Source organism: Cydia strobilella, chromosome 18, assembly GCF_947568885.1.
Source record: "Cydia strobilella chromosome 18, ilCydStro3.1, whole genome shotgun sequence".
Taxonomy (NCBI): Eukaryota; Metazoa; Arthropoda; class Insecta; order Lepidoptera; family Tortricidae; genus Cydia; species Cydia strobilella.
The window spans coordinates 10663391-10684868 of record NC_086058.1 but is presented as its reverse complement, the minus strand read 5'-3'; the positions used below and the strand labels follow the sequence as shown (position 1 = coordinate 10684868).

At 36.6% G+C, this 21478-nt stretch overlaps 2 protein-coding genes across 4 annotated transcripts in view; one reads left to right on the top strand and one right to left on the bottom strand.

Annotated features, from left to right (window-relative positions):
* Positions 1 to 21478, top strand: part of LOC134749215 (CREB-regulated transcription coactivator 3) — a 42176-nt gene that overhangs the window by 6106 nt on the left and 14592 nt on the right. For 2 of the 3 annotated variants that reach the window (XM_063684099.1, XM_063684098.1), the window contains exons 2-9: positions 3374 to 3549; positions 12393 to 12550; positions 13093 to 13192; positions 15562 to 15706; positions 16250 to 16402; positions 17376 to 17423; positions 19989 to 20102; positions 20771 to 20863. In XM_063684099.1, the coding sequence (XP_063540169.1) occupies positions 3374 to 3549; positions 12393 to 12550; positions 13093 to 13192; positions 15562 to 15706; positions 16250 to 16402; positions 17376 to 17423; positions 19989 to 20102; positions 20771 to 20863 (987 nt within the window). The remainder of the gene's footprint in view (positions 1 to 3373; positions 3550 to 12392; positions 12551 to 13092; positions 13193 to 15561; positions 15707 to 16249; positions 16403 to 17375; positions 17424 to 19988; positions 20103 to 20770; positions 20864 to 21478) is intronic. The other variant, XM_063684100.1, reaches the window with a different exon arrangement.
* LOC134749726 (uncharacterized) lies at positions 1583 to 2652 on the bottom strand. The gene is made up of 2 exons (XM_063684747.1): positions 1915 to 2652; positions 1583 to 1828 (listed from the first exon to the last, which is right to left on the bottom strand). The coding sequence occupies exons 1-2, from the start codon at positions 2618 to 2620 to the stop codon at positions 1797 to 1799; spliced, it is 738 nt and encodes a 245-aa protein (XP_063540817.1). The 5' UTR covers positions 2621 to 2652; the 3' UTR covers positions 1583 to 1796.

Sequence of the window (21478 nt, the reverse complement as noted above, 5' to 3'; positions counted from 1 at the left end):
GTTCATATTGTTTTGCACCTACCGGCATGTCTTCAGCCACATATCTAGGGATCTTTATATCTTTTGCTGTCTTTAATTTGTCTACAATGGACTTCCATTTTTGAACTATATTCATTGGTAAGGGTGAGTCCCATTTAAATTTCTGGATGCACAAGTCTTGAAACAGTAATTTAGCTGGTAGAATAAGAGGTGACGCAAACCCACATGGATCATAGACACGAGCAAGAGTTCTAAGGATATCCTTTTTGTTTAGTTCATCATTGGCTTGAGTCTCAAGCGCCTTATCTTCCATTTTCAGTTGTAAAGTGTCATCTTGTAGGTTCCAAATTAGACCCAGAATTTTCATTTTTCCTGACTGATTTCCAGACTGGTTCTTAGGGATCTTCTCCATAAATTTACTATCATTTGACACCCAGTCTCTTATATTCATTGAAAGCTCATTAAATACTGTCCTAGTTTCATCATACAAGCGTAAAGCTTCATCTAGGGATTCAACAGATGTCACTAAATTATCAACATAGCACTTGTCTGCTATTTTTGTGAGTAGTGCTTCATTTGTTTTGGATATATGGTATCGAATTGATGCTGTTAGCAAGAATGGACTAGAAATTATCCCAAACGGGATTCTACAAAATCGGAAATGGCGTATGTTATCATCCGTTAGTTCTTTACTAGGGTCCTTAACCCAGAGAAATCTCGTCACGTCTCTGTCTTCATTTTGGAGGCCAATTTGTAGGAACGCCTTTTCAACATCTGCAGTAATTCCTACTTTGCCGGTTCTAAATTTAATCAATAGCGCAGTAAGATCTTCTAATAACGAAGGACCTCGGTACATGCATTCATTTAAACTATTACCTTCCTTTATTTTTGCTGAACCATCATAAACGATCCGCCCGTTCTTTCCTTCTTGTCTCACTATATGATGTGGCAAATAGTGTACCGGAGGACTTACTTGATAGATAGGTACTGTTTTAGGTTCTATTTCTTCGATGATTTTTGCATCCAATTGTTCCTTTATAATTCGGTCATACTCGCTGAGCGTACTCTCGTCAGATCTCCGCAGTAAACATTTTAACCTGCCATAGGCTAAACCATAATTGGTTGGTAAATCAGGCGGGTATTGGATCCATGGCCACTTGACCTCATATCTGCCATTGTTATAATGTACAGTTTCATTAAAATATTTAACAGCTTCTTCTTCTCTGGTAGTTTTGGGAGAATCTGTTATACCAATGCTTTCTAAACTCCAAAGGAATTTCATGTCAATACTTCTTAGCGGTAGATCAGGTTCATTGAAGTATGTACAATCGGTATTGTGGCACTGACAATAGTATGTAATGACTGATAAAGTATTATATTCTTTGTTTTGTTCGCCATTCCCAGATACAATCCAACCAAAATCTGTATCTACAAGAATCATGTTTTCCTTTTCAATGCGCTCGTTTCGAATAAGCGAAAAATAATAGTCATTACCTATTAGTAAATCAACATTTTCCCCCCTGGTGTCATCATCTGCTAGGAAATCTATTGGCTTTTCTATATTAATCTTTACAATAGGAATTCCTCTTGTTATATGAGGAACTATGTTGATTCTTAATTCCTTAATGATGTCTCTTTTTGTTTTAATTTTGATTTCAGCTGATGGGCTACATATAGTTTTCGGTGAAGTTGACGAAAAAGTGTACATCGTGAGAAAATCTTCTCCATCTGGAATAATTTTTAATTTGTTTGCTATTGCTGAGGTAATGTAACTACGTTGTGATCCACCATCTAAAATCAGCCTGCAAGGTAGATGCTTATTCTTGTTGTGGATTGTCGCCACTGCCATCTGTAAAAATGATGAGTTTTCTTTAGTAGTAGAATTTAAAGTGTCAGTCTCTGCTATGACAGCACTATTAATATGTGGTGTCTCACCCTTTTCGGTATCTTTAAATTCAGGCTTAGTCTTTTTAAATTGCTTCGGGCACAAGGCACTATTGTGATCACCTTTACAGAAGTAACAATTCTTCTTCAATCTGCAGCTTGAAGCGTTGTGTCCTCGCTTAAAACATTTGTAGCATCTATCCTTTAGTTTCTCCTTTCTTCCTTTTAGATTCGCCACTTTCCGACATTCGTTACTATAATGGGTTCCTTCACAAAAAATGCAATTCTTTCGGATTTTTTTAGACGGCTGACCGCCCTTCTTCTGTTGATATGAGATATACTTTCTTTTTGATCCCGCCTTTGCCAATCCTGTCAATGAAGCTGTTGAGGTAGATGGAAGTGATGGAGTTGAGCTTGATGTTACACAACTTCCAGATTGGTTATTCTGACCTGAACGTTCCATTGCTGTAATTACTTGTTCCAGACCCATACGCAGCTTTTCAATGCTTTGATCTTCAGGAGACAATAGGTGTACTTGGTAAATAACATTTTCAGGAAATTTATCAGTCATTAGAACACGAAGGTGACTACTGTTGGTATCCTCCCCCAGATTGTGTAACACACGTAAGTGTCTCTCGAGGGCATTTATTGTTTGTCTGCAACTAGTAGCGTCATTGTTACTCTTTCTTATATTCATTAGGGCTTTATAATGAGCATCAATAACCTTCTCTTTACTCCCATACCTTTCTTTCAGCATGCTGACCGCTACTTCATAGTTTTCATTTGTAATGGAAATTGTATAGGAAACTTACCACAGCTGGTAATCTATTCTTTTATTTTATTACTCACTCAACACAACTTTATCTATTTGTTTTTCTGACATTGTTTTTCCCTCCTTCTTGAACTAACCTTCTTTTTTTAATGTCCATCGACTATATAGAGGTTAGTGTTGCAAGCAGGGTTGAAGATATATAGAATCTATAAATTATTTGTTGTGCAACTTACCAACTGCTTGATACTCGCGGTTCTTCGCGACAGAAGTGATGGTGAAATAAAACACCCAATCATATCAAAAAGCCAGCTAGCTCATTAATTCATTATGAATATTTACTAAACAAATTCACATAACATACAAGTTTTTTTTTTTTTTCATATACTACAATCAATTTATTTAATTTACAACAGTAATTGAATATACATGGATGTTCTATTACTTATAAAATTATGTGTTTCCTAGATACTTTAAGCTCAAAGAATAATCTACTATTGTGTTACATTGGTTGTTGAATACAGTACTTTTTAGAATATTTGTGCAACCTTGGCTAAAAAGGTGCAATTCTGAAATCGACCGCAAGCAATATTTTTCCTAGTTTGATTTATTTACAGTCCAAAAGAATGACTGTGTTCGGCCTCTGAATAATTGTACTTTACATTAACAACCCCAAGACACGCTTTCTCGTATAGTTACGCATTTGTATATAACATTTCGGATATTGTTACTTTGTTACAGCCTGAAGAAGTAACGCTAGCAACACAATATGGCATGGGCGGAGGCCGCAGCGGAGGCGCGTCGCCGTCGCGCTCGCCCACGCAGCGAGGCCGCGCCTCCAGCTCCGTGGGGCCCATGCGGCGCCCCGCCGACCGCCGGCACGACACAAGCCCCTATGGCAGCACGGTGTACCTAAGGTGAGTGGACTAGCGATAGTGTGGCATATGCGACGGTCGTGTTGGAGACGCGACCGAGCCATTAGTTCCGTAGCTTAAGCGACGCCTCGCCGACCGCCAACACCAGCCCCTACGGCAGCATGGTGTATCTAAGGTGAGTGGACTGAACTGATACAGTATGTCATGGGTGATGGGGGTATAACGGAGGCCCCACGTCGACGGAGCGTAGTAAAGTAGTGGGGCCCTTGCGGCGCCCCGCCGACCGCCGGCACAGTACCAGCCCCTACGGCAGCACAGTGTATCTAAGGTAGTGGACTAACGGTATAGTATGACATGGGTGAAGGCTGCGTCGGAGACGTGATGCCGACGTGGGGCCTATAGCGGCGTCTCACCGACCACCAATAAGACAACAGTCCCTCAAGTAAACAGGGTTCCCAATGTGCCCGACCGAAATATGTAGCCTACTATAAAAAATAAGCAGTGTAATAGTATACGTGTACAGAAAACAGATCTTCGAAGGTATTACAGAAGCTGTATACAATTTGACATAAAGTGATAAACGTCACACCTCTTTCTTGAGGATAACAAGGGCGGCAATCCACCAAACCTTCAGTGAACCAATTCACCGAAGGGCTGTGGTTTACGATTCACAGGTATAATATTAATATCTCAACTATCCATTTTTCATTTTCCCGCTTTATGACAAATGTTACGTCAGGATGAGCTTGGACTAAAACTATTACATGTAAACTATGTTGCATTCAAATAAGCTCTATAAAAATTATCATAGCAAAACATTGACGAGGAAGTTCCTATCCACTGGGATTTTCAGAATAGTCTATTATTACGAGTACAAAGTAGGTATTTATAGTGAAACAATGGAAATTCCGTTAACTAGTTGAATGCGACTGTAAATTGTAATTTTGTAGTGCAATCTCTATTCCCATTGAATAGTTTTTTAATTGGTAGGTAGGTAAGTATCAAGTATGATAAATGGTGAAGCGATAGTGACAGATTTTTTTAACGATATGTATTTTATTATTCATTCCCAATTATCTTAGAATACATAATGATAGAGTGATGTACTGATGTACAATCACGAATAGTGGCTTATTAAACTTAATCCTAAAACAGGAAACTTGCTCGGTTAGACGCTATAAAATAAAATATGTAAAATGTTGACGACTATTTCGGTATATTCATTATTGATGACACATCAATACATCATACATATTTACATGCCGCTCAGTACAAAACCTCATTCATAATTAATAATTGTCTCCTTTCGGCATACGCTGAGTAACCGGAAATTAGTTTTTATACATTCATCGTAACAATAAATGTACCTTGAAGTTTCACAGCTCGACTATTTGCGGTAAAATTTTGAACGTACAAATTATACACCCACGGGGTTTCAATTAAATTAAGGGTAATTAGTTAATACAGCGTGAAGGTGAAAGGATAAACCTATAATTTGCGTTCATTAAAAGTTGGAAATAATTGGGGTTTCTCAGTACCAAAGATAGATATAACTCCGTAATAGATGGATACAGTCTAAGGAAAAAACGTGCCTCGAAAATCAAGAAAATTTGATTCTCGTTCAGAGGGCGCTACTAGTTTTGGCCTACAGTCGTATAGATGGCGTTGACGGTTTCGTTTGTTATTTAACAATTTTAACGCATATCAGTGAAAGAACATGGGTCAAAATCATAAAAATAATTAATGCAAATAAAAAAAAATCATTTATCTATAGGTATATTTAAATACATTCTATCGTATTTTTATAAATCTTCATTTTTAGTTTTAAAGTGTGTCGACAGATGGCAGTGAATTTACTGGGGTTACAAAATTTACTATGACAGTAACGCTCTAGTATCAGTTACTCTATGTCAGTACTTATACTATACCATAGAGAAATAAGTAAGCATAGAGTGCTCACTCCATACATCAGTTTTGTATACCAAAACGACTATTATTTTCGTAGTCGACATCTAGCGTCAAGTAGCGTTATCAATACTGAAGTGACAATAGATGTCGCGAGTTGACAAAATGTTGAATTTTGTAACTAAATCTAGTTTAATAGGTAGAAAATGAGCAATTTATCACAATAAATTGAAAACTTAAAATACATATGGGAATAATGAATGGGAACAAGACCTCAGTTTCAAAATTTTTTTTTTTTTAAACATCCAAAAAGGAAAAAAAATATGGTAGTACCATTCGATTCCTTACATTTTATTAAAAATAATTTGTGGTGTTTTCTATAAAAAGGGACCTTATTGTCGATGGCGCTTACGCCATTATAAACGATGCTCCGAAATAAATACAATGCCGCGCGACGCTGTGCGGCGTAAGCGCCATCGACGATAAGGTCCCTTTTCATAGAAAATGCCCCATTTTGTATGGCTACAATATACATAAACGCAACATTTCACCGGCAAAACCGCAATATCCTTGTTTTCCATACATCCATGTTTTCGTTACATGGTGGCGTCACGATGTATTGCCATTTTGTTAGGAGCGTTTCGTCAGTAAAGTGCTGGTGCCAGACTGACCATCATTTGTGAGTTTTGTATTGCTTTAAGGCAAGGGACCCATTGCCTACAGACATTTGATCCTCAAAACAAACCCGATCGACTGATACCATTCATAAAAAATTGTCAACTACCCTATTGTAATGTGATTGTGGGGCGAAGAGTGTTATATGAGTAGTGTTGTTAAATTATAAATAGAAGTATTGAATTGCAGATATTCAATTTTTTGTGAATGTTTCGTTTCGAGTGAATAAAACCAGTGGCAGCGCCGCCGCCGCTGCAAAGTGCGATTTGAACTTATTTTAAATAAGACGAACATGATCGTGAAAAAGCTCATATCGGAAGGAACTTACAACCACTTCATCAAAAAAACTACCATTAATCTATGTCATTGTTCAGCGGTGAAGTGGTGGTGCAGGGAAAAAGACATCGCGAGTATTTTTTTATTTTGACATTTTTTATTTTATTTAATAGTAAAACTAGAATAGTTCAGTAAATAATTAATTTTCTTTACCAGTCGGCCAAGTTACTGTTTATTAAATAAAACGCACCTAAGTATATATTCTTGTTCAAATAGTATGTCAGCTGTTCAAATGTTGTATGTCATGGTAGAACACATGACACAGGTGTCACAGGTAGTACAGTCAAGGGCATAAATATATATACATTCCCAAAGTTTCAAAAATATGTGTACACTCTTACACCGTAGATAATAAAGTCGTGTTCATATATTTTTTAGCCATTTGTCAGGATCGATATTTTTGCCTTTGACTGTACCTACAAATAAATTGAATAAGTATTAACAGAAATTTTCTTATGCACTTTAAATAGGTATTTTAGTAATCTGGGTATAACACTTGATAAATATTGGCTGATTATTTCGTGTACGTCCTGGTTTTCTGTACCAATAATAGGCTGACTAATCGGCCTTTTTTGCCGACTAATCGCCGACTACAAATAATGTGGCGGGATAGTCGGCTTTCCCGACTCGTCGGCGACTATTCGGTACATCCCTAGTACTGATAATTCCGCTACTTGACGCTAGATGTCGACTACGAAAATAATAGCCGTTTTGGTAACAAAATGTAGGTATGGAGTGAGCACTCTCTGCATACTTATTTCTCTATGACTATACCTATTAAGAGTCATTGACCGTGGCGGATGAAATTTGTAATACATTGCGGCCAATATCGGTTTGTCGTAGCACCAAAGAGGATATAATATTATAGAGCGGTACTGTCATAGTAAATTTTGTAACCACAGTAAATTCACTGCCATCTATCGACACACTGAAACCAATGAGGATATAATAAGATAGAGCGGTACTGTCAGAGTAAATTTTGTAACCACTGTAAATTCACTGCCATCTATCGACATACTTTAAAACTAAAAATGAAGATATAAAAAAATACGTTAAAATGTATTTAAATATGGATAAATTATTATTTTATTTGCATTAATTATTTTATATGATTTTGACCCATGTTCTTTCACTGGTATGCGTTAAAATTATAAATAACAAACGAAACAGTCAACGCCCTCTATACGAGTGTAGGCCAAAACTAGTGGCACCATCTGATCGAGAGTCAAATTTTCGTGATTTTCGAGGTACGTTTTTTCCTTAGACTGTATCCATCTATTACGGAGTTATATCTATCTTTGCTGAAACTAAAAATGAAGATTTATAAAAATACGATAAAATTTATTTAAATATGGATAAATGGTTTTTTTATTTGCATTAATTATTTTTATTATTTTGACCCATGTTCTTTCACTGGCATGCGTTAAAATTGTTAAATAACAAACGAAACCGTCAACGCCCTCTATACGAGAGTAGGCCAAAGGTAGTAGCGACATCTGATCGAGAATCAAATTTTCGTGATTTTCGAGGCACGTTTTTTCCATAGACTGTATCCATCTATTACGGAGTTATATCTATCTTTGGTAGCACGTACGATAATAATTGCTTTTTGAATTTTGAAGGCATATTATTGTCGTTATTTTCAACGTTGAGTGTACATATACAGAATTAGATAGACTGTCTGGTTGACACATTTGTCCGGCCAGTGGCGGATTTGCAGTGTTGGCCGCCGGCTTGTAAGTTACTACATGGCCTGAGGCCTACCAGGCCCTGTAGTAACTACAAGCCGGCCCTTTCTCAGCACTCATCTTGCTTGCTGCCGTCACTAACGTCTTGCCGTCGTAGGCCCGGGCCTACTTGGCCTTAGGGCAAATCCGCCACTGTATCCGGCTCCGGCTATTATAAGGTAACGTAGTCTATCATACTGTTTATATTTTCTCAACGATATCGATAGAATTTACATTATTTTATAGGGGCATATGAAAGCGATAATTTAAAGTACATGTACTTTGATTTTTGTGCCACTCGTCACAGTAACAATAATATGCGATAACGAGCAACTTTCATACGGTTTGTCACTGTGACGATGTAAAAACCGGAAAAAAAATCTTGACACTGTACTTGATGTGGTCATGATGATGCATTAATTGTTTGCATAATACATTTTTTTTTTCTATTAATATCTGCAATGATTTAAAAAAAATTTTTTTTTAAATTTAATCTGTTTATTTCATTAAAAAGACGTGCTATATTTACAGAACTTAACTACTAATCTTAATTAAATTAAAAAGATTTTTTTGGGGTTAAGGAGTCTATGTTTAATTAATTATACAATACTATTTCATTTTTTTTTAATTTTTTTTTAAATATTATAATTGCATATTAGCTACTATACTTTTACGCCTATCATGTTACGTACACCTAACGTTAGTCCAATCAAATGTTTATACAATAACACCTGGCCCTTATTTCACCACGGTGACAGGTGCGACAATTGACAACATCACTATTACTGACGTACACCTAACGTTAGTCCAATCAAATGTTTATACAATAACACCTGGCCCTTATTTCACCACGGTGACAGGTGCGACAATTGACAACATCACTATTACTGACGTACACCTAACGTTAGTCCAATCAAATGTTTATACAATAACACCTGGCCCTTATTTCACCACGGTGACAGGTGCGACAATTGACAACATCACTATTACTGACGTACACCTAACGTTAGTCCAATCAAATGTTTATACAATAACACCTGGCCCTTATTTCACCACGGTGACAGGTGCGACAATTGACAACATCACTATTACTGACGTCACAGGCCTCTATAGGCTACGGTAACCGCTTACCATCGGACGGGCGGTGTGCTTGTTTGCCACCAACATTTTAATTAAAAAAATCTCCATTATATCGCCAATAAATAAGTACTTTGCGAAGCTAATGACAATTGTCACGAAATTCCGACACAGAACTCATTTTCCATCAAGAATTACCGAAAATTCTTTTTCACATCACCTATTCGGAAACTGGATTTTTCTTCCCTGCTAGGAGGGATCAAAGTGGCACTTTTCTGTTCAAGGACATTTTGTTGCCAGTATGAAATATTGACACTAAGACATGAAATTAGTATGCATATAATCGATTACAATTTCTTTATAATCGATTACGTGCATACAATTTTTTTAACTTAAATAATATTTTGTTGTAATTTGTAATTGTAAACAATAAATGTAATTAGCGTATTTTAAATTAATTAATAGCATATTTAAATTAAGTAAATTAATTAATTAGCGTAATATTTACAAAGAAACGTAAAAAAACATTGGTTTAATAATTTAATTTTTATTTTGACATTTTAGGTCTCCGTAAACGCAGCCATACTTGTCTATTTTGTATAAATTTGTAAATACTTAGTTTAAATCAATAACTTTATAATAATAAATATGTATAAGTGATATTATCAGTCTTCATAGTGTTCTTCCGAAGATTTGATTCAAAGGGGTAAGAGCTAGTTTGTTACCAGAAAAATCTACACAGCTGAAAAGGTGAAACAAACCACTGTTTACTTACATTAAGACCTGTAAACGTTACCCTTTTTTTGCAAATAAAAATTATTGTATTGTTATACAATTGTTATACAAAAATAATGTACTTGATTTTCATTGTATCATTTTAGGTGTTTGCTGCTGTCTTTGAAAAGATATTAGGTACATAATTATAAGCTGTAGGTACTTTTAATTTGTCAGTACAGTCACGTCTGAAAATATCGATACGGACAAAGTGCCAAAAGTATGTACCTATACTAAGGTGGTGTATACAAATTTTTGGCAATTTGTCCGTATCGATCTTTGCTTAAAATAATAATGCTTTGAAACCTAATATATGTATGTAATTTCCTCATAGGTGATGTGAAAAGCAGTATGTCACATGGTAGCAAAATTATTTCCACCTTGGGCGTTAACACTTGAATCCCTCACTACGTTCAGGATTCTATGTTAAAATCCCTCGCTACGCTCAGGAATCTATTATAGAATCCTTCGCTTCGTTTAGGATTCAATTGTACGCCCTCGCCGTCAATATATCATTTTGCTCCCTTGTGACACAATCTACTATTAAATCTTGTGACAATTTGTCATTAGCTTCGCATAATAAATACATATTTATTGGCGATATAATGGATATTTTTTTTATTTATTAAAATGTTGATGGCAAACAAGCACACCGCCCGTCCGATGGTAAGCGTTTAACGTAGCCTATGGAGGCCTGTGACGTCAGTAATAGTGATGTCGACAATTGTCGCACTTTTGATGTTTGGTGAAATAAAGGCCTGAATAACTAGTACAAGGAACTGACATTTTAGCTCCAATTAAATAAGGTCACTTATCGATTGCTCCATTTAAATAACACACTGTGCTCGCTTGTATCTTATCAAGGACTTTGAAGGGCCAAAAGTCAATGCCAAGGTTTACAAGGTTAATTGTCATTTTAACCGCGAATTCTTTCAATAAGTAACTGATTCATATCATTAAATAATTGGCAATGTCAGTATTAGCAGTATTTTGTTATGATAACGTTAGCTAAATTACTTTCAGTATTAAGAGTTTAAGACGCTGTGAATTCAAGCCGCAGCTCGCTAAGCACTGAGCGGACAGCCGTGCGTGCCCAGGATCGTAGATATCATTGTTTTTTTTTTTAACAAAAAAACTGTGTTCGTTCAAAAAAGGATTGCGCATTTTTAGAAGCTATTTTCATATTTTTAGCTTTTGTGCAAAAATTGTTACTTAAATTTTTTAATTATGCATATTAGACCTATATGTTCTAAAATCGTTTAACTGTGCGTTTTAGAACTATGTTTGAACAAGCGAAATTTGTTTAATCAGGTTTCGAATCCATGAAGTTACTAGACAAAGGCCACATTAATTTTTGACTTCGACCTACTACAGCCCACCGAATCTGTAATTACTTTCAAACAACCATACTCTACGATTTACGTGTATAATTAGAAATATTAAAAGAATTTGTCATAAATAAACTAGGTCACACTAACAATCAAGTTTAAATACATTCAGTTTGGAGTATAACGCCGTGTAATTTTGTAGCCAATGTTTGTAGTTTATGTTAGTTAACGCCCAAAATAATAAATCTTAAAACATTACGCTTCAAGTCTAGTACAGTTGACGTGAAATATAGTTTTATTTTAGTCCCTATGGCATTGTGTTAAGGCGAAAGTGTGTACATATCTTTGATGCCGATTTCACGATGCGATGTCTTTAATGACTGACGAAACATGATTAGCAAAATAAATAAATTTTTATTACACACTTTTATTTAGCTTCACTCCGTATATACCTTTGTACTTATATGTAGTGCTTCAAATCTTGTAACTAAAATTTAAACCACTTCCCGGTATCTGATTCAGTTGAAATTTGGAGTACTATCATAATTCCGGTGACAATGCAATAATATGCTAACATGGAGGTGATCTGATGATACAGTCGGTAGGGAGCCAAAGCACAGAATAACTCATAGTACTACCGCCAGCAAAGGAACCCCTCGATCAGAAAACACAAACACATCAAGCTTAGGCCCATTAGAAGCACTCGAAGTACTCTATAGACATGCAAATGAGAAGAAGTACAGTCAACAATAAAAGTGTGTTTTTTTGACAGCTGTTCCCTTTTTCCTTGGATTAAATCGATTGCGGCGAATTTTAATGCACTGAGTTCAAAGTCCTACCTTTTAAAACGTGTCATCGTGAACCTTATCGGAATGCAGGTAGGTTGATATTGGGCTGTAGCCGCACCCGTCAGTTGACGTCTTTGGCTGTCAAGAGTAGGTATGTCGTGGTAACTAAGTGAATAAATGAATAATTAATAATATGGCATATTGCGTGTAAAATAAAAGCTATGCTGTTCTTATTTTCTAAATTGTACCTAATACAATAGTTTTGCTTGTTCCAGTCCACCGCCAGACAGCAACTGGCGTCGCACCAACTCCGACTCGGCGCTGCACCAGTCGTGCGGCGCGGGCGACGCGCCGGCGGCCTCGCAGCCGCTGTCACCGCACCACCCACTGCACTCCCATGCACATCCCCACACGCAGCAGAACCATCGGAGAGGTATGTGCCAAACCAGTCGGCGTCGCACCAACTCCGACTCGGCGCTGCATCAGTCGTGCGACGCGGGCGACGCGTCGGCGGCCTCGCAGCCGCTGTCGCCGCACCACCCCCTGCAGTTTAAGTACTCGGATATCTTTTTGCTAAACTAAAAACTAAGTTTCACTAGGACACTCAGTTTCTTTATTTTCAAGCACTCCTTGCAGGTATACCCCAAACAAATCAATTATTCTACCTTTTACTATCCGTTTGAAGAGACTTAATAAATTTAATGAATTAAATTACCACCTGGGAATTCCAACTTGTCACTATTGTTCATTGCCATAATTCATGTTTGTTTGTACCTTATGACAAATACTTGCATAGGTTTTTTAGGTCAAACTTTTTAGTGTTCAAAACATTCTTACTACAATAGAAATCTGCAATTTCTGTGTAAAAAAGGAATATTTTTGGAAATAATCGCTGCGATGGTCCAAAAAAACGTCTTGTTGATGTCACATTCATTACAAACAGACATTTTATAATACAGATTGTGTTTGTTTCAGCCAACGACATCCACCTGGACGTATTGGGCGCCCTGGGTATGAACCCCGCGAACCGCCCGCGATCGTCTTGTGAAATACCCAGAATACCTAACAATAACAAGTAAGTTTACCCTTTACGCATAGACTTATACAATATATTATACATATTAACTACAAAATTGCAGGCACCAAACGAAGTATTGCCTGTTGTGTCCATCTGGCCGTATTGCAGGCACCATACGAATATCATAGCATATTACCTACACAAATATCCAAAAAAAATTGTAGTTAAATCGATATCTCTTTATGTAACTTGATTGATGGCTATAAAACACGTCGATAACACAGTTGCGTTAGTAGTTCTAAACATGAATTAACTTATTATGTTTTACGCTATCATTAAACATGTAATGATTAATGGTGATCGTTAATGGCAAATAATAATTGGAAATTAAAACACCACTTTATCATCTCATACTGAGGCACAGTTTGAGTCATTTCGAATACAGTCACATGATGCATACATTATACACCTTTATATTAATACAACTATTATGACCGCAGTCGTACCATCATCCGTATTTTTAATTGGCAATTCGTTAACCTTATTCTAAAAACTTTAAGATACACATTGGTGTATCTTGCCATTGGGTCAGAGTGTTGCTGTCAATGTCAGTACTTCAATATTTTTTTTTTATAAAAAATTAATGTATGTTTAAAACATTGAGTTATTATTACTTTATACCAAACAATGAAAATGTCGCAATCACAACCTGTACCACGCGAACAAAACGTCGTAAGCGCCGTAAAATTCATGGCGCTTACGCGCTTATGGTTTGATGCCGAATCGGCAGCAACTCATGGCGCAAAATACACATTCTCTGTGCCGGTTCTATACTTTAGTAATAATAATTCAATGGTTTCAAAACGAGTAAATAAAAAAAACACGGGACATCGGTGTATAATTTTCCTTATTTCAAGCTCATTGCTCTTTGGATGAACAGTTCATTAGTTTTTTTCAATAGATAGGAAAAATCTTAATAATTACTCTCGATTTTTCCTTAAAGTTCAAAGCGGGGTCATAACGTTTCCAGTACCTATATTATTATCGATTAAAATAAATATCGTCATGAAACTGGATTTGGCAGTTGTGCGATATAGTTTTACTTGAGTTTTACTTTGTAAACGCCACGCCTCTTATATACAACACGACATCGTAAACCTTATTCGAATGCAGAATTAAACTGTCACCGTGCGCGTCTGTGGAACACAGTAATTTCTAATATTGAAAAAAGAATAGTTATTTGTTATACAAGGGTGCAAAGTTGTATTTTACTAGCGAGTGTTTTAACACACGAGAAGTAAAATACATTTGCACCCGTCTGTAACACAAAACTTTTCCCCTCACTATAGCGAGGAAAGTGCAACATCCACAGGCGTTAGATCATCTTCATCAACTGGAATCACTCATTTTTTTACGATATTATAACTAAAAACTCTTGAAATTCTGTACTTTTACGTGAGAAGTTTTTAAGTAAAATTTTTGTTGACAGTGTTGACATTTCTGACGTATGAAATGTCAATGATGCGTTTTGAAATTGCATCGACTTAACTTGTGCGTTCGGAATTATATTTAACATAATTATTAAAAAAACAAACGTTTATTATGGAATTTTAAGGTTTATGACTTAAAATCAATAAATAAAGCTAAATCTGGTATTTTTTATTAAATTCTCAAACCATTTATTTAATGATAATTAATATCGAACGAACCATTATTATGAGCGTTTTACGTTTTGTTATCTGTCAAGCTACTTAAACACGCTCCATCCAAGGTCAAATTACTTTCCCCACTAGTGGATAAAATGCGCTTTTCCCCGCTTGTTCTAAAGGATAAAAGACGGCTTTCCGAGCTAGTGAGGGGAAAAAACATTGACTATATTTCGCGGTTTCAGAGTTAACTCTGTCGGGGATAGCATCTCAGAAGTTTTAAACTGTATCTTTTATTATGAAGGCTTGGCAAGTTAATCTATTGTTGACACAATCGAAATGAAGCAATGTTTACCCGTCAAATGTATAAGAATTTGTGTTTCCTCGTCATGTGTGTACTTATAAGATTCGCAACAACAAATGATGAATCATTGTCGCATACGATCGTGACCTCCCCCAGTTTACATTATTTGATAAATTGATAATACATATTACATTTCCTACGAACCAGCGGTTGCATGGACCTGTTGCTCTGTTGTACAGTTTCTTTATTAGCTTTCAGAAGTTATAGGTGTCATGCAAAATTGTATACAATAAAATAAACTTAAAATTGACGTGTAACTTGTTTTTAGCGTGTACTCGAAGTTGTAACTGATAGTGTCACAGAGGATTGAATCTACAGAGTAACACCTTCATACAACTGTGCCGATATCCCATATAACACGCGCGCGGCCCTTCCCGAACGAACCGGTGACTCACCCGGCAACATTCTGTTTTCAGCGTGTACTCGAGTGGTGACAGCGGGGGAGGGGGCGGCGGGCTGGCGTGCGGCGAGCTGCAGGTGCCGGGCGGCTCGCTGCCAGACCTCACCTCCGTGCACTACCCTTACCTGCCCACGCGTGAGCAAGACTACCAGAACAGATATGTGAGTACTTATCGGGCAATCGATATATTGCGGTAAGTAAGAAAGTTGATAGTTAAATGGTGTATCTAACATCAATATGAATCTTACTATGGTGTCTCAGTTCTTACTTCATGTAGATATTCAGTAATTAAAGTGTACACTCAAAGTTTTAAATATCGACAACAAAATATGTATACACGACCTTTTTGCCTAAGATAGTGTGTATATATTTATGTCACATTGTGCATGTCGATATTTAATACCTTGACTGCACAGTGCTAATACCTAACTATAGCGTGCACTCCGTAAGCGTAACTAAAACTTTCTAAGTAAACAAACGCCGTCGTACGACTCGTAGGCTAGGTTTTGCCCAAGTAACCTAAACGTAATGTAACATTATAACATTTAAAACCTTCGCTCTTTGAACACATATTAAATCACATGTATAATCGGGTCTATCGCGTATTTATTTTGTTACCTTTATTTACCGACGTTTCGACACACCTGAATCGATTTCGCGATAGACCCGATTATAAATGTGTTCTAATGTAAGATTGTTTTCAGAGCCCTGGATCGCCGGGCGCGGTGTCGCCGGCGGCGGGCAGCGGCTCGCCCGCGACGGGCGGCCTGTCGCCCGCGTCCGGCTCGCCCGTCGGCGCCACCGTGCCGCTCGCCGCCATGCACCACGTCCACGACCACACGCAGCTCTACGAGCAGGTATGTATCTTCGACAACTGGGTGACGCGTTTTTACATAGAATGTTACTCTGGTTTGTTCTGTCCTCTGTGATTCGAATGGAGAATACGTCGTGATGTGATTGCGTACGTCTGCGATAAGTTGTTAAAGTAAAGGGGTATTCTAGAAAAGTGTCAGGTTATGTGACGCTTTCTGAACAAAAGGCAAAGTGAAGTAGCCGATATTTGGCATGACAAGGTTTTATAGCTTTAACTTTTCCACGACAAAGTAGACCTTTTTGTGGAATGCCCCTAAAGGGTTGATGCCACACAGGGCTCAATTTTATGTGGTACCGAATAGATATCCACAAATCAAGTCGGATGTTATATTAAGTACGGTAAGTACAGTCGCCATCAGATATATCGGAGCGGCCGAGGTGCTTCAAAATATCTTAACGCGCACTCTAACGCCTTGGCAATAGAGGCGTGTTCAGAAGTTCATATAATGTGAGCACCTTGGCCGCTCCGATATATCTGATGGCGGCTGTACTTTATTTCTTAAAATGGGCAAGCCATTCAGACTAACAAAATACTGTGGTAGTCTGACGTAAAAGTTGCAGTCATGGTAAATATTATTCAATTGCTATATACAGTATCTTCTCAAGTATTATTTTATTTAGTATAAGTGTACAATGTGTAGATACACCGATAGCAGTAAGGTTGTGAGCTATTTATTTAGGAGTATAAATAAATTTTGGCACTGTTAGCAATTATGCTTCAACGTTATGTTACCACCGTATACATCTTGTAAGATACTATGTTCGCGTAAAATATAAATATTATCAGTCTATCAGATTTTACAAAACTAATAAATCAAGTAATTCCTAACACATGGCTTTGGAATATAACCTGGTTGTTTCCAATCAGCACTAGTTTTCGATAGGCGTTTAACATTTTTGTTGTTTTTGTTTGTGTTTATTTGCCTTCTACACAAACCATTTTTTTGTTTATTTCAGAATCACTTATCTGTACCAAACACAAATAATTATCTCCATCATAATAAGGTTCGTTTTCTTTTTTAACCTCCTTTTAAAGTATTTCCGTCATGAATTTTGCTTCAGTGCTTCAATGCTGTTTGTTGTAAAGGACTAACACCAAGCAGGAGGTCGTTTTATAGATGCCTGTATCCTGTACTGCAAGCAAAGGTCTCGTTCTAACAAATATTTATGACGTTCCACGGGAACAGGTACCTTATGGCGGCTGGCGCTTACGCTGTTATTCACGACGCTCCTATACGAATACGCTGCTACGCGTCGTAAGCGCCAACCGCCGTAAGGTACCTTTACCCGTGGGACGTCACATTTTTGTTACGAAAAGGCTTTCACTTACCTGTATAAGTAAGGGTATAGGCGTTTATAAACACGACCCACAGGCCGTTGCTGCTGATTTTTAACAACATTTATACTAAAATAAAACCTTTCATTTTGTCACGTTTCGGGCTTTCATTGGTTTTTATTTTACAGAGAAAAAATGCATGATACAATTTTCTAAATTGGAATGCTTACTTCGAAGCACATTTTCGTTTATGAAATTAACTAATGCTTTACTAAAAGTTATAAATATAACGCACCACGTATTTTTACAGTTACTATTTCTGTGTTTGGTTATGATTTCACTTTTTGTCTTACATTATATTTTTGAATACCTACTAATCACAAATACGCTTTAACCCATGATGATATTTATGATGGTTTGTTAAGATATACGTTTTAAAATTATAACTGTAGCAATGTGCCAGTTTAATTAATAAAAAAACATGTATAGATATATAAAAACATCTGAAACGTTTTTTTACCTATCACAAATTAAAAATATGTATTGGTAACACAAAGAAGAATTTTTAAAAGTATCATAATTCAATCTGAAATAGTAGATTGTAGTACAACAAGGGCATAAAGCGACCCATTTTTAACCGAGGCAATCTATTGGTCCGAGCGCAGCGAATCCAATATTTTAGGTAATTTTACCGTATTTATTTAAGACTAAAGATAATAGTACTCGGTTGTGTCGGGGGCGCGGGGCACGCCGGGCATGACTGGCAGTTTGTATGGCAGATGCTGGACTTTATTCCTAAGTCAATAAGGATTTTACTTTATGCACTAGAGCTTAAAAAGCAGTCGAACTTTACGAGCATGAGAATTCAAAAAAGTATTTTTTAACCGACTTCAAAAAAAGGAGGAGGTTATGTTAGTTTGACAACGCATTGTTATGACTATTACATTTCAGGTTTATTATAACTAATATGTATGTTACAATTTATAAATTCGTTTACCCAAAAGGATTTAATCTGCATTTAAAAATACAAGTGTAGTACTAATACATTGAGATTTTATTAAAATATACTAGATAAGTGGAATAAATACATTACTTTATTCTTACAACACCTGGAAGATGGATTTATAGCGGATAGATATGTCGACAACAATAATTTTGATGTAAAGATACTGAAGATTATAATGATATTAAGTAATCAACGAAATGTACAGTACAGCTTTTTTCTTACATTTCAACCAAACACCATCTTTTCACCACTATTCTGTAACTTGGTATATAAATCATCACTTTTACTATTTGCCATTTGTTAAGCCAAGATACAAAGATGATTCGCTTCAGTTTTTATATATTAAGCTTCCACTCAACTCATTGGTTCTAACTGCATGACTCCGCTTCTTTCAAAGACCGTGTGACTATTAACAGTAACGCTCTTGGGGTGTATGTTTAAGCGTTTGAACTAGCACTGTTATTATCCTGAAAAAATATATACTCTACAGTACTTACGTTAAGAAGCGTTCGCTTTCTCTTTTTGTTCAGCATTGTCAAAAATATAATCTATTTGATATTATAATATTTTTTTTGCTTGGTTTAATTTAAGAATTACTTATAATAAAAAAAAGTTTTTATGCCTGTTTTTTGTATTCGCTCTTGTTTTACTCGAGTGACAGAACTAGAATATTATAAATAATATCATGCTTAATATTAACATGAATCAAATTGCCGTCTTTCAGATTTTTTTTTCTAGTTTAGTCTGAGGATAATAGTCGTTCAAACGTTTTCATATTCGCCCATCTGTGCACTTTTACATTTAACTTATAAATTTATTTTTATGGACTTAAATATTACTCGTTGTGCTGATTCGACGGCAACAGTATTCTGTTCAGTGTTAATAGGTAACCTATTTTTAAATATCAACATTTAAGCTATTTCAAGCTGATAAATATGAAATGCTCAACTAATAGCAAGAGCAAGACGCAGCCAAAATAAACTAAAAATCTGAATATACATGAATAAGTACGATTATATTTCACATTAAGTCACAGTCATTCACTAATTTATAATTGACAATAGAAGTAAATAATTAACCGACAAACATGTTGAAAATCATCGGCGAGAATGAGATTTGTGCGATATATTCTGAGCAAGTTTTTGCGTACTGCTGGTTCTGTTAATCCACATAACAGTTTTGTTGCCGTCGAAACAGACATCCCAATTTGTCACACAGTTTTTGGCCTTAACAAACATTGGTATTAAGCCCGCTTTTCCCTAACGTATCGCGTTCTGCCTGGTTTCAGAACCAGATGTCGCCACTAGACCACAACTGGATACCGTCGAGTTGTTACCAAGCACAGTGTAGTCCGCCTTCGCAATATTCCTCCACATCGAATATCAATATACCTTCACCGACGGTAAGTTACTCGTACCCTGGGTCCAGAACATATCACCACTCCACCGCAATTATGTGTATCGTAGCCTGTGGGCGTATGGCGGACGTCGTGTTCGATACGATGTAGCAAACTCCACTGTTTTACAACGCGCGATTGAAAGAGACGAGCACTGTCATTGTCACGCAATCCCGACCATGACCGCAACCAAAATAAGCACGCTGGCTAACAAAATAACTTATCAAATTCAAGTTCTAGAAAATGCTACACAAATGTTAGCGCACTGCGGGGCTAAGATTTTCTGACAATCCATCACTTTCTAACAAGTATATAAGTGCGAGAGTGACGTAAGACGCGTTAAATGATAAAAGTGCAATAATCATATCCGTACTGTCATAATCATAATGTAAAAGCCATAGACATAGTATATACAAGTAGTGATAGACGCGCCACCGAGCGACCGGGGGTAAGAGAAAGAATATTCATATAAAATATGGGCAGCATAGGATTTTCTCTCTATCACTATTATAAATTTCGGTATTTCGCCATCGCCTCCTACCTATGATGCCAGCCGGTCGGTGATAAGGACAAAGCATGGCACTATTTTCTCTTTCCTCTTACAGTAATTGCAATAACACTATCTTTCTCTATCAAAGAGTGTCAGGCCCTTGGTAAAAGCCATGTATGTACAGATGGTGCACAGTCCAGGCAGCCCGGCGGAGTCTCCACAGACGGACTACAGTCTGCACTCAACGTTACTACAGCCCTTCGAGCAGATCACCATGGTGAGACATCACACACACACTTATACATACATTGACTAACATTACTCATTTCTAACATACAAGCTAGTACCTTTTCTTTAATGTTTTTGCCGGGTTCTTATAAATAACTTTTGGCCTGGACACGAGAAGCGAGTAACTGTTTGTACTGAGTAGAGTAGACAAAGTAAAAGAATAAGCATAAGAAAGAATACAATTTTGTACACACATTAAGCGGTAGTAACTAGTTTGTCAAGCGCTAACGTTTTCAATTCTGTTATTACAAATCTTGTGGTGCTGTACAGCTGTACACTGCTATCTACTTCAGTTTTTCAATTAGCGACTATGCAATATTTTACGCGTCTTAGTATTCCTTTATTTAGATGGGAATAGTAAAAATCTCGTGGCCAGACCGTTGCGCATCTAATTTTGACAACTATATCTCTTTGTACAAAATTTTTTTAGCTATATTACAATAAGATATATTTTATGTGATCCACCGTCACCATTTTATAGAAACCCGGTCATAACTCATATTTCTCTGTTACAAATCACTATGCTTCGACGGAATAATAGCAAGGAGTTGTAAGTAATCATAAACTTTATAAATGTCCTGAACCGCCCTAAAATAATAGGTCA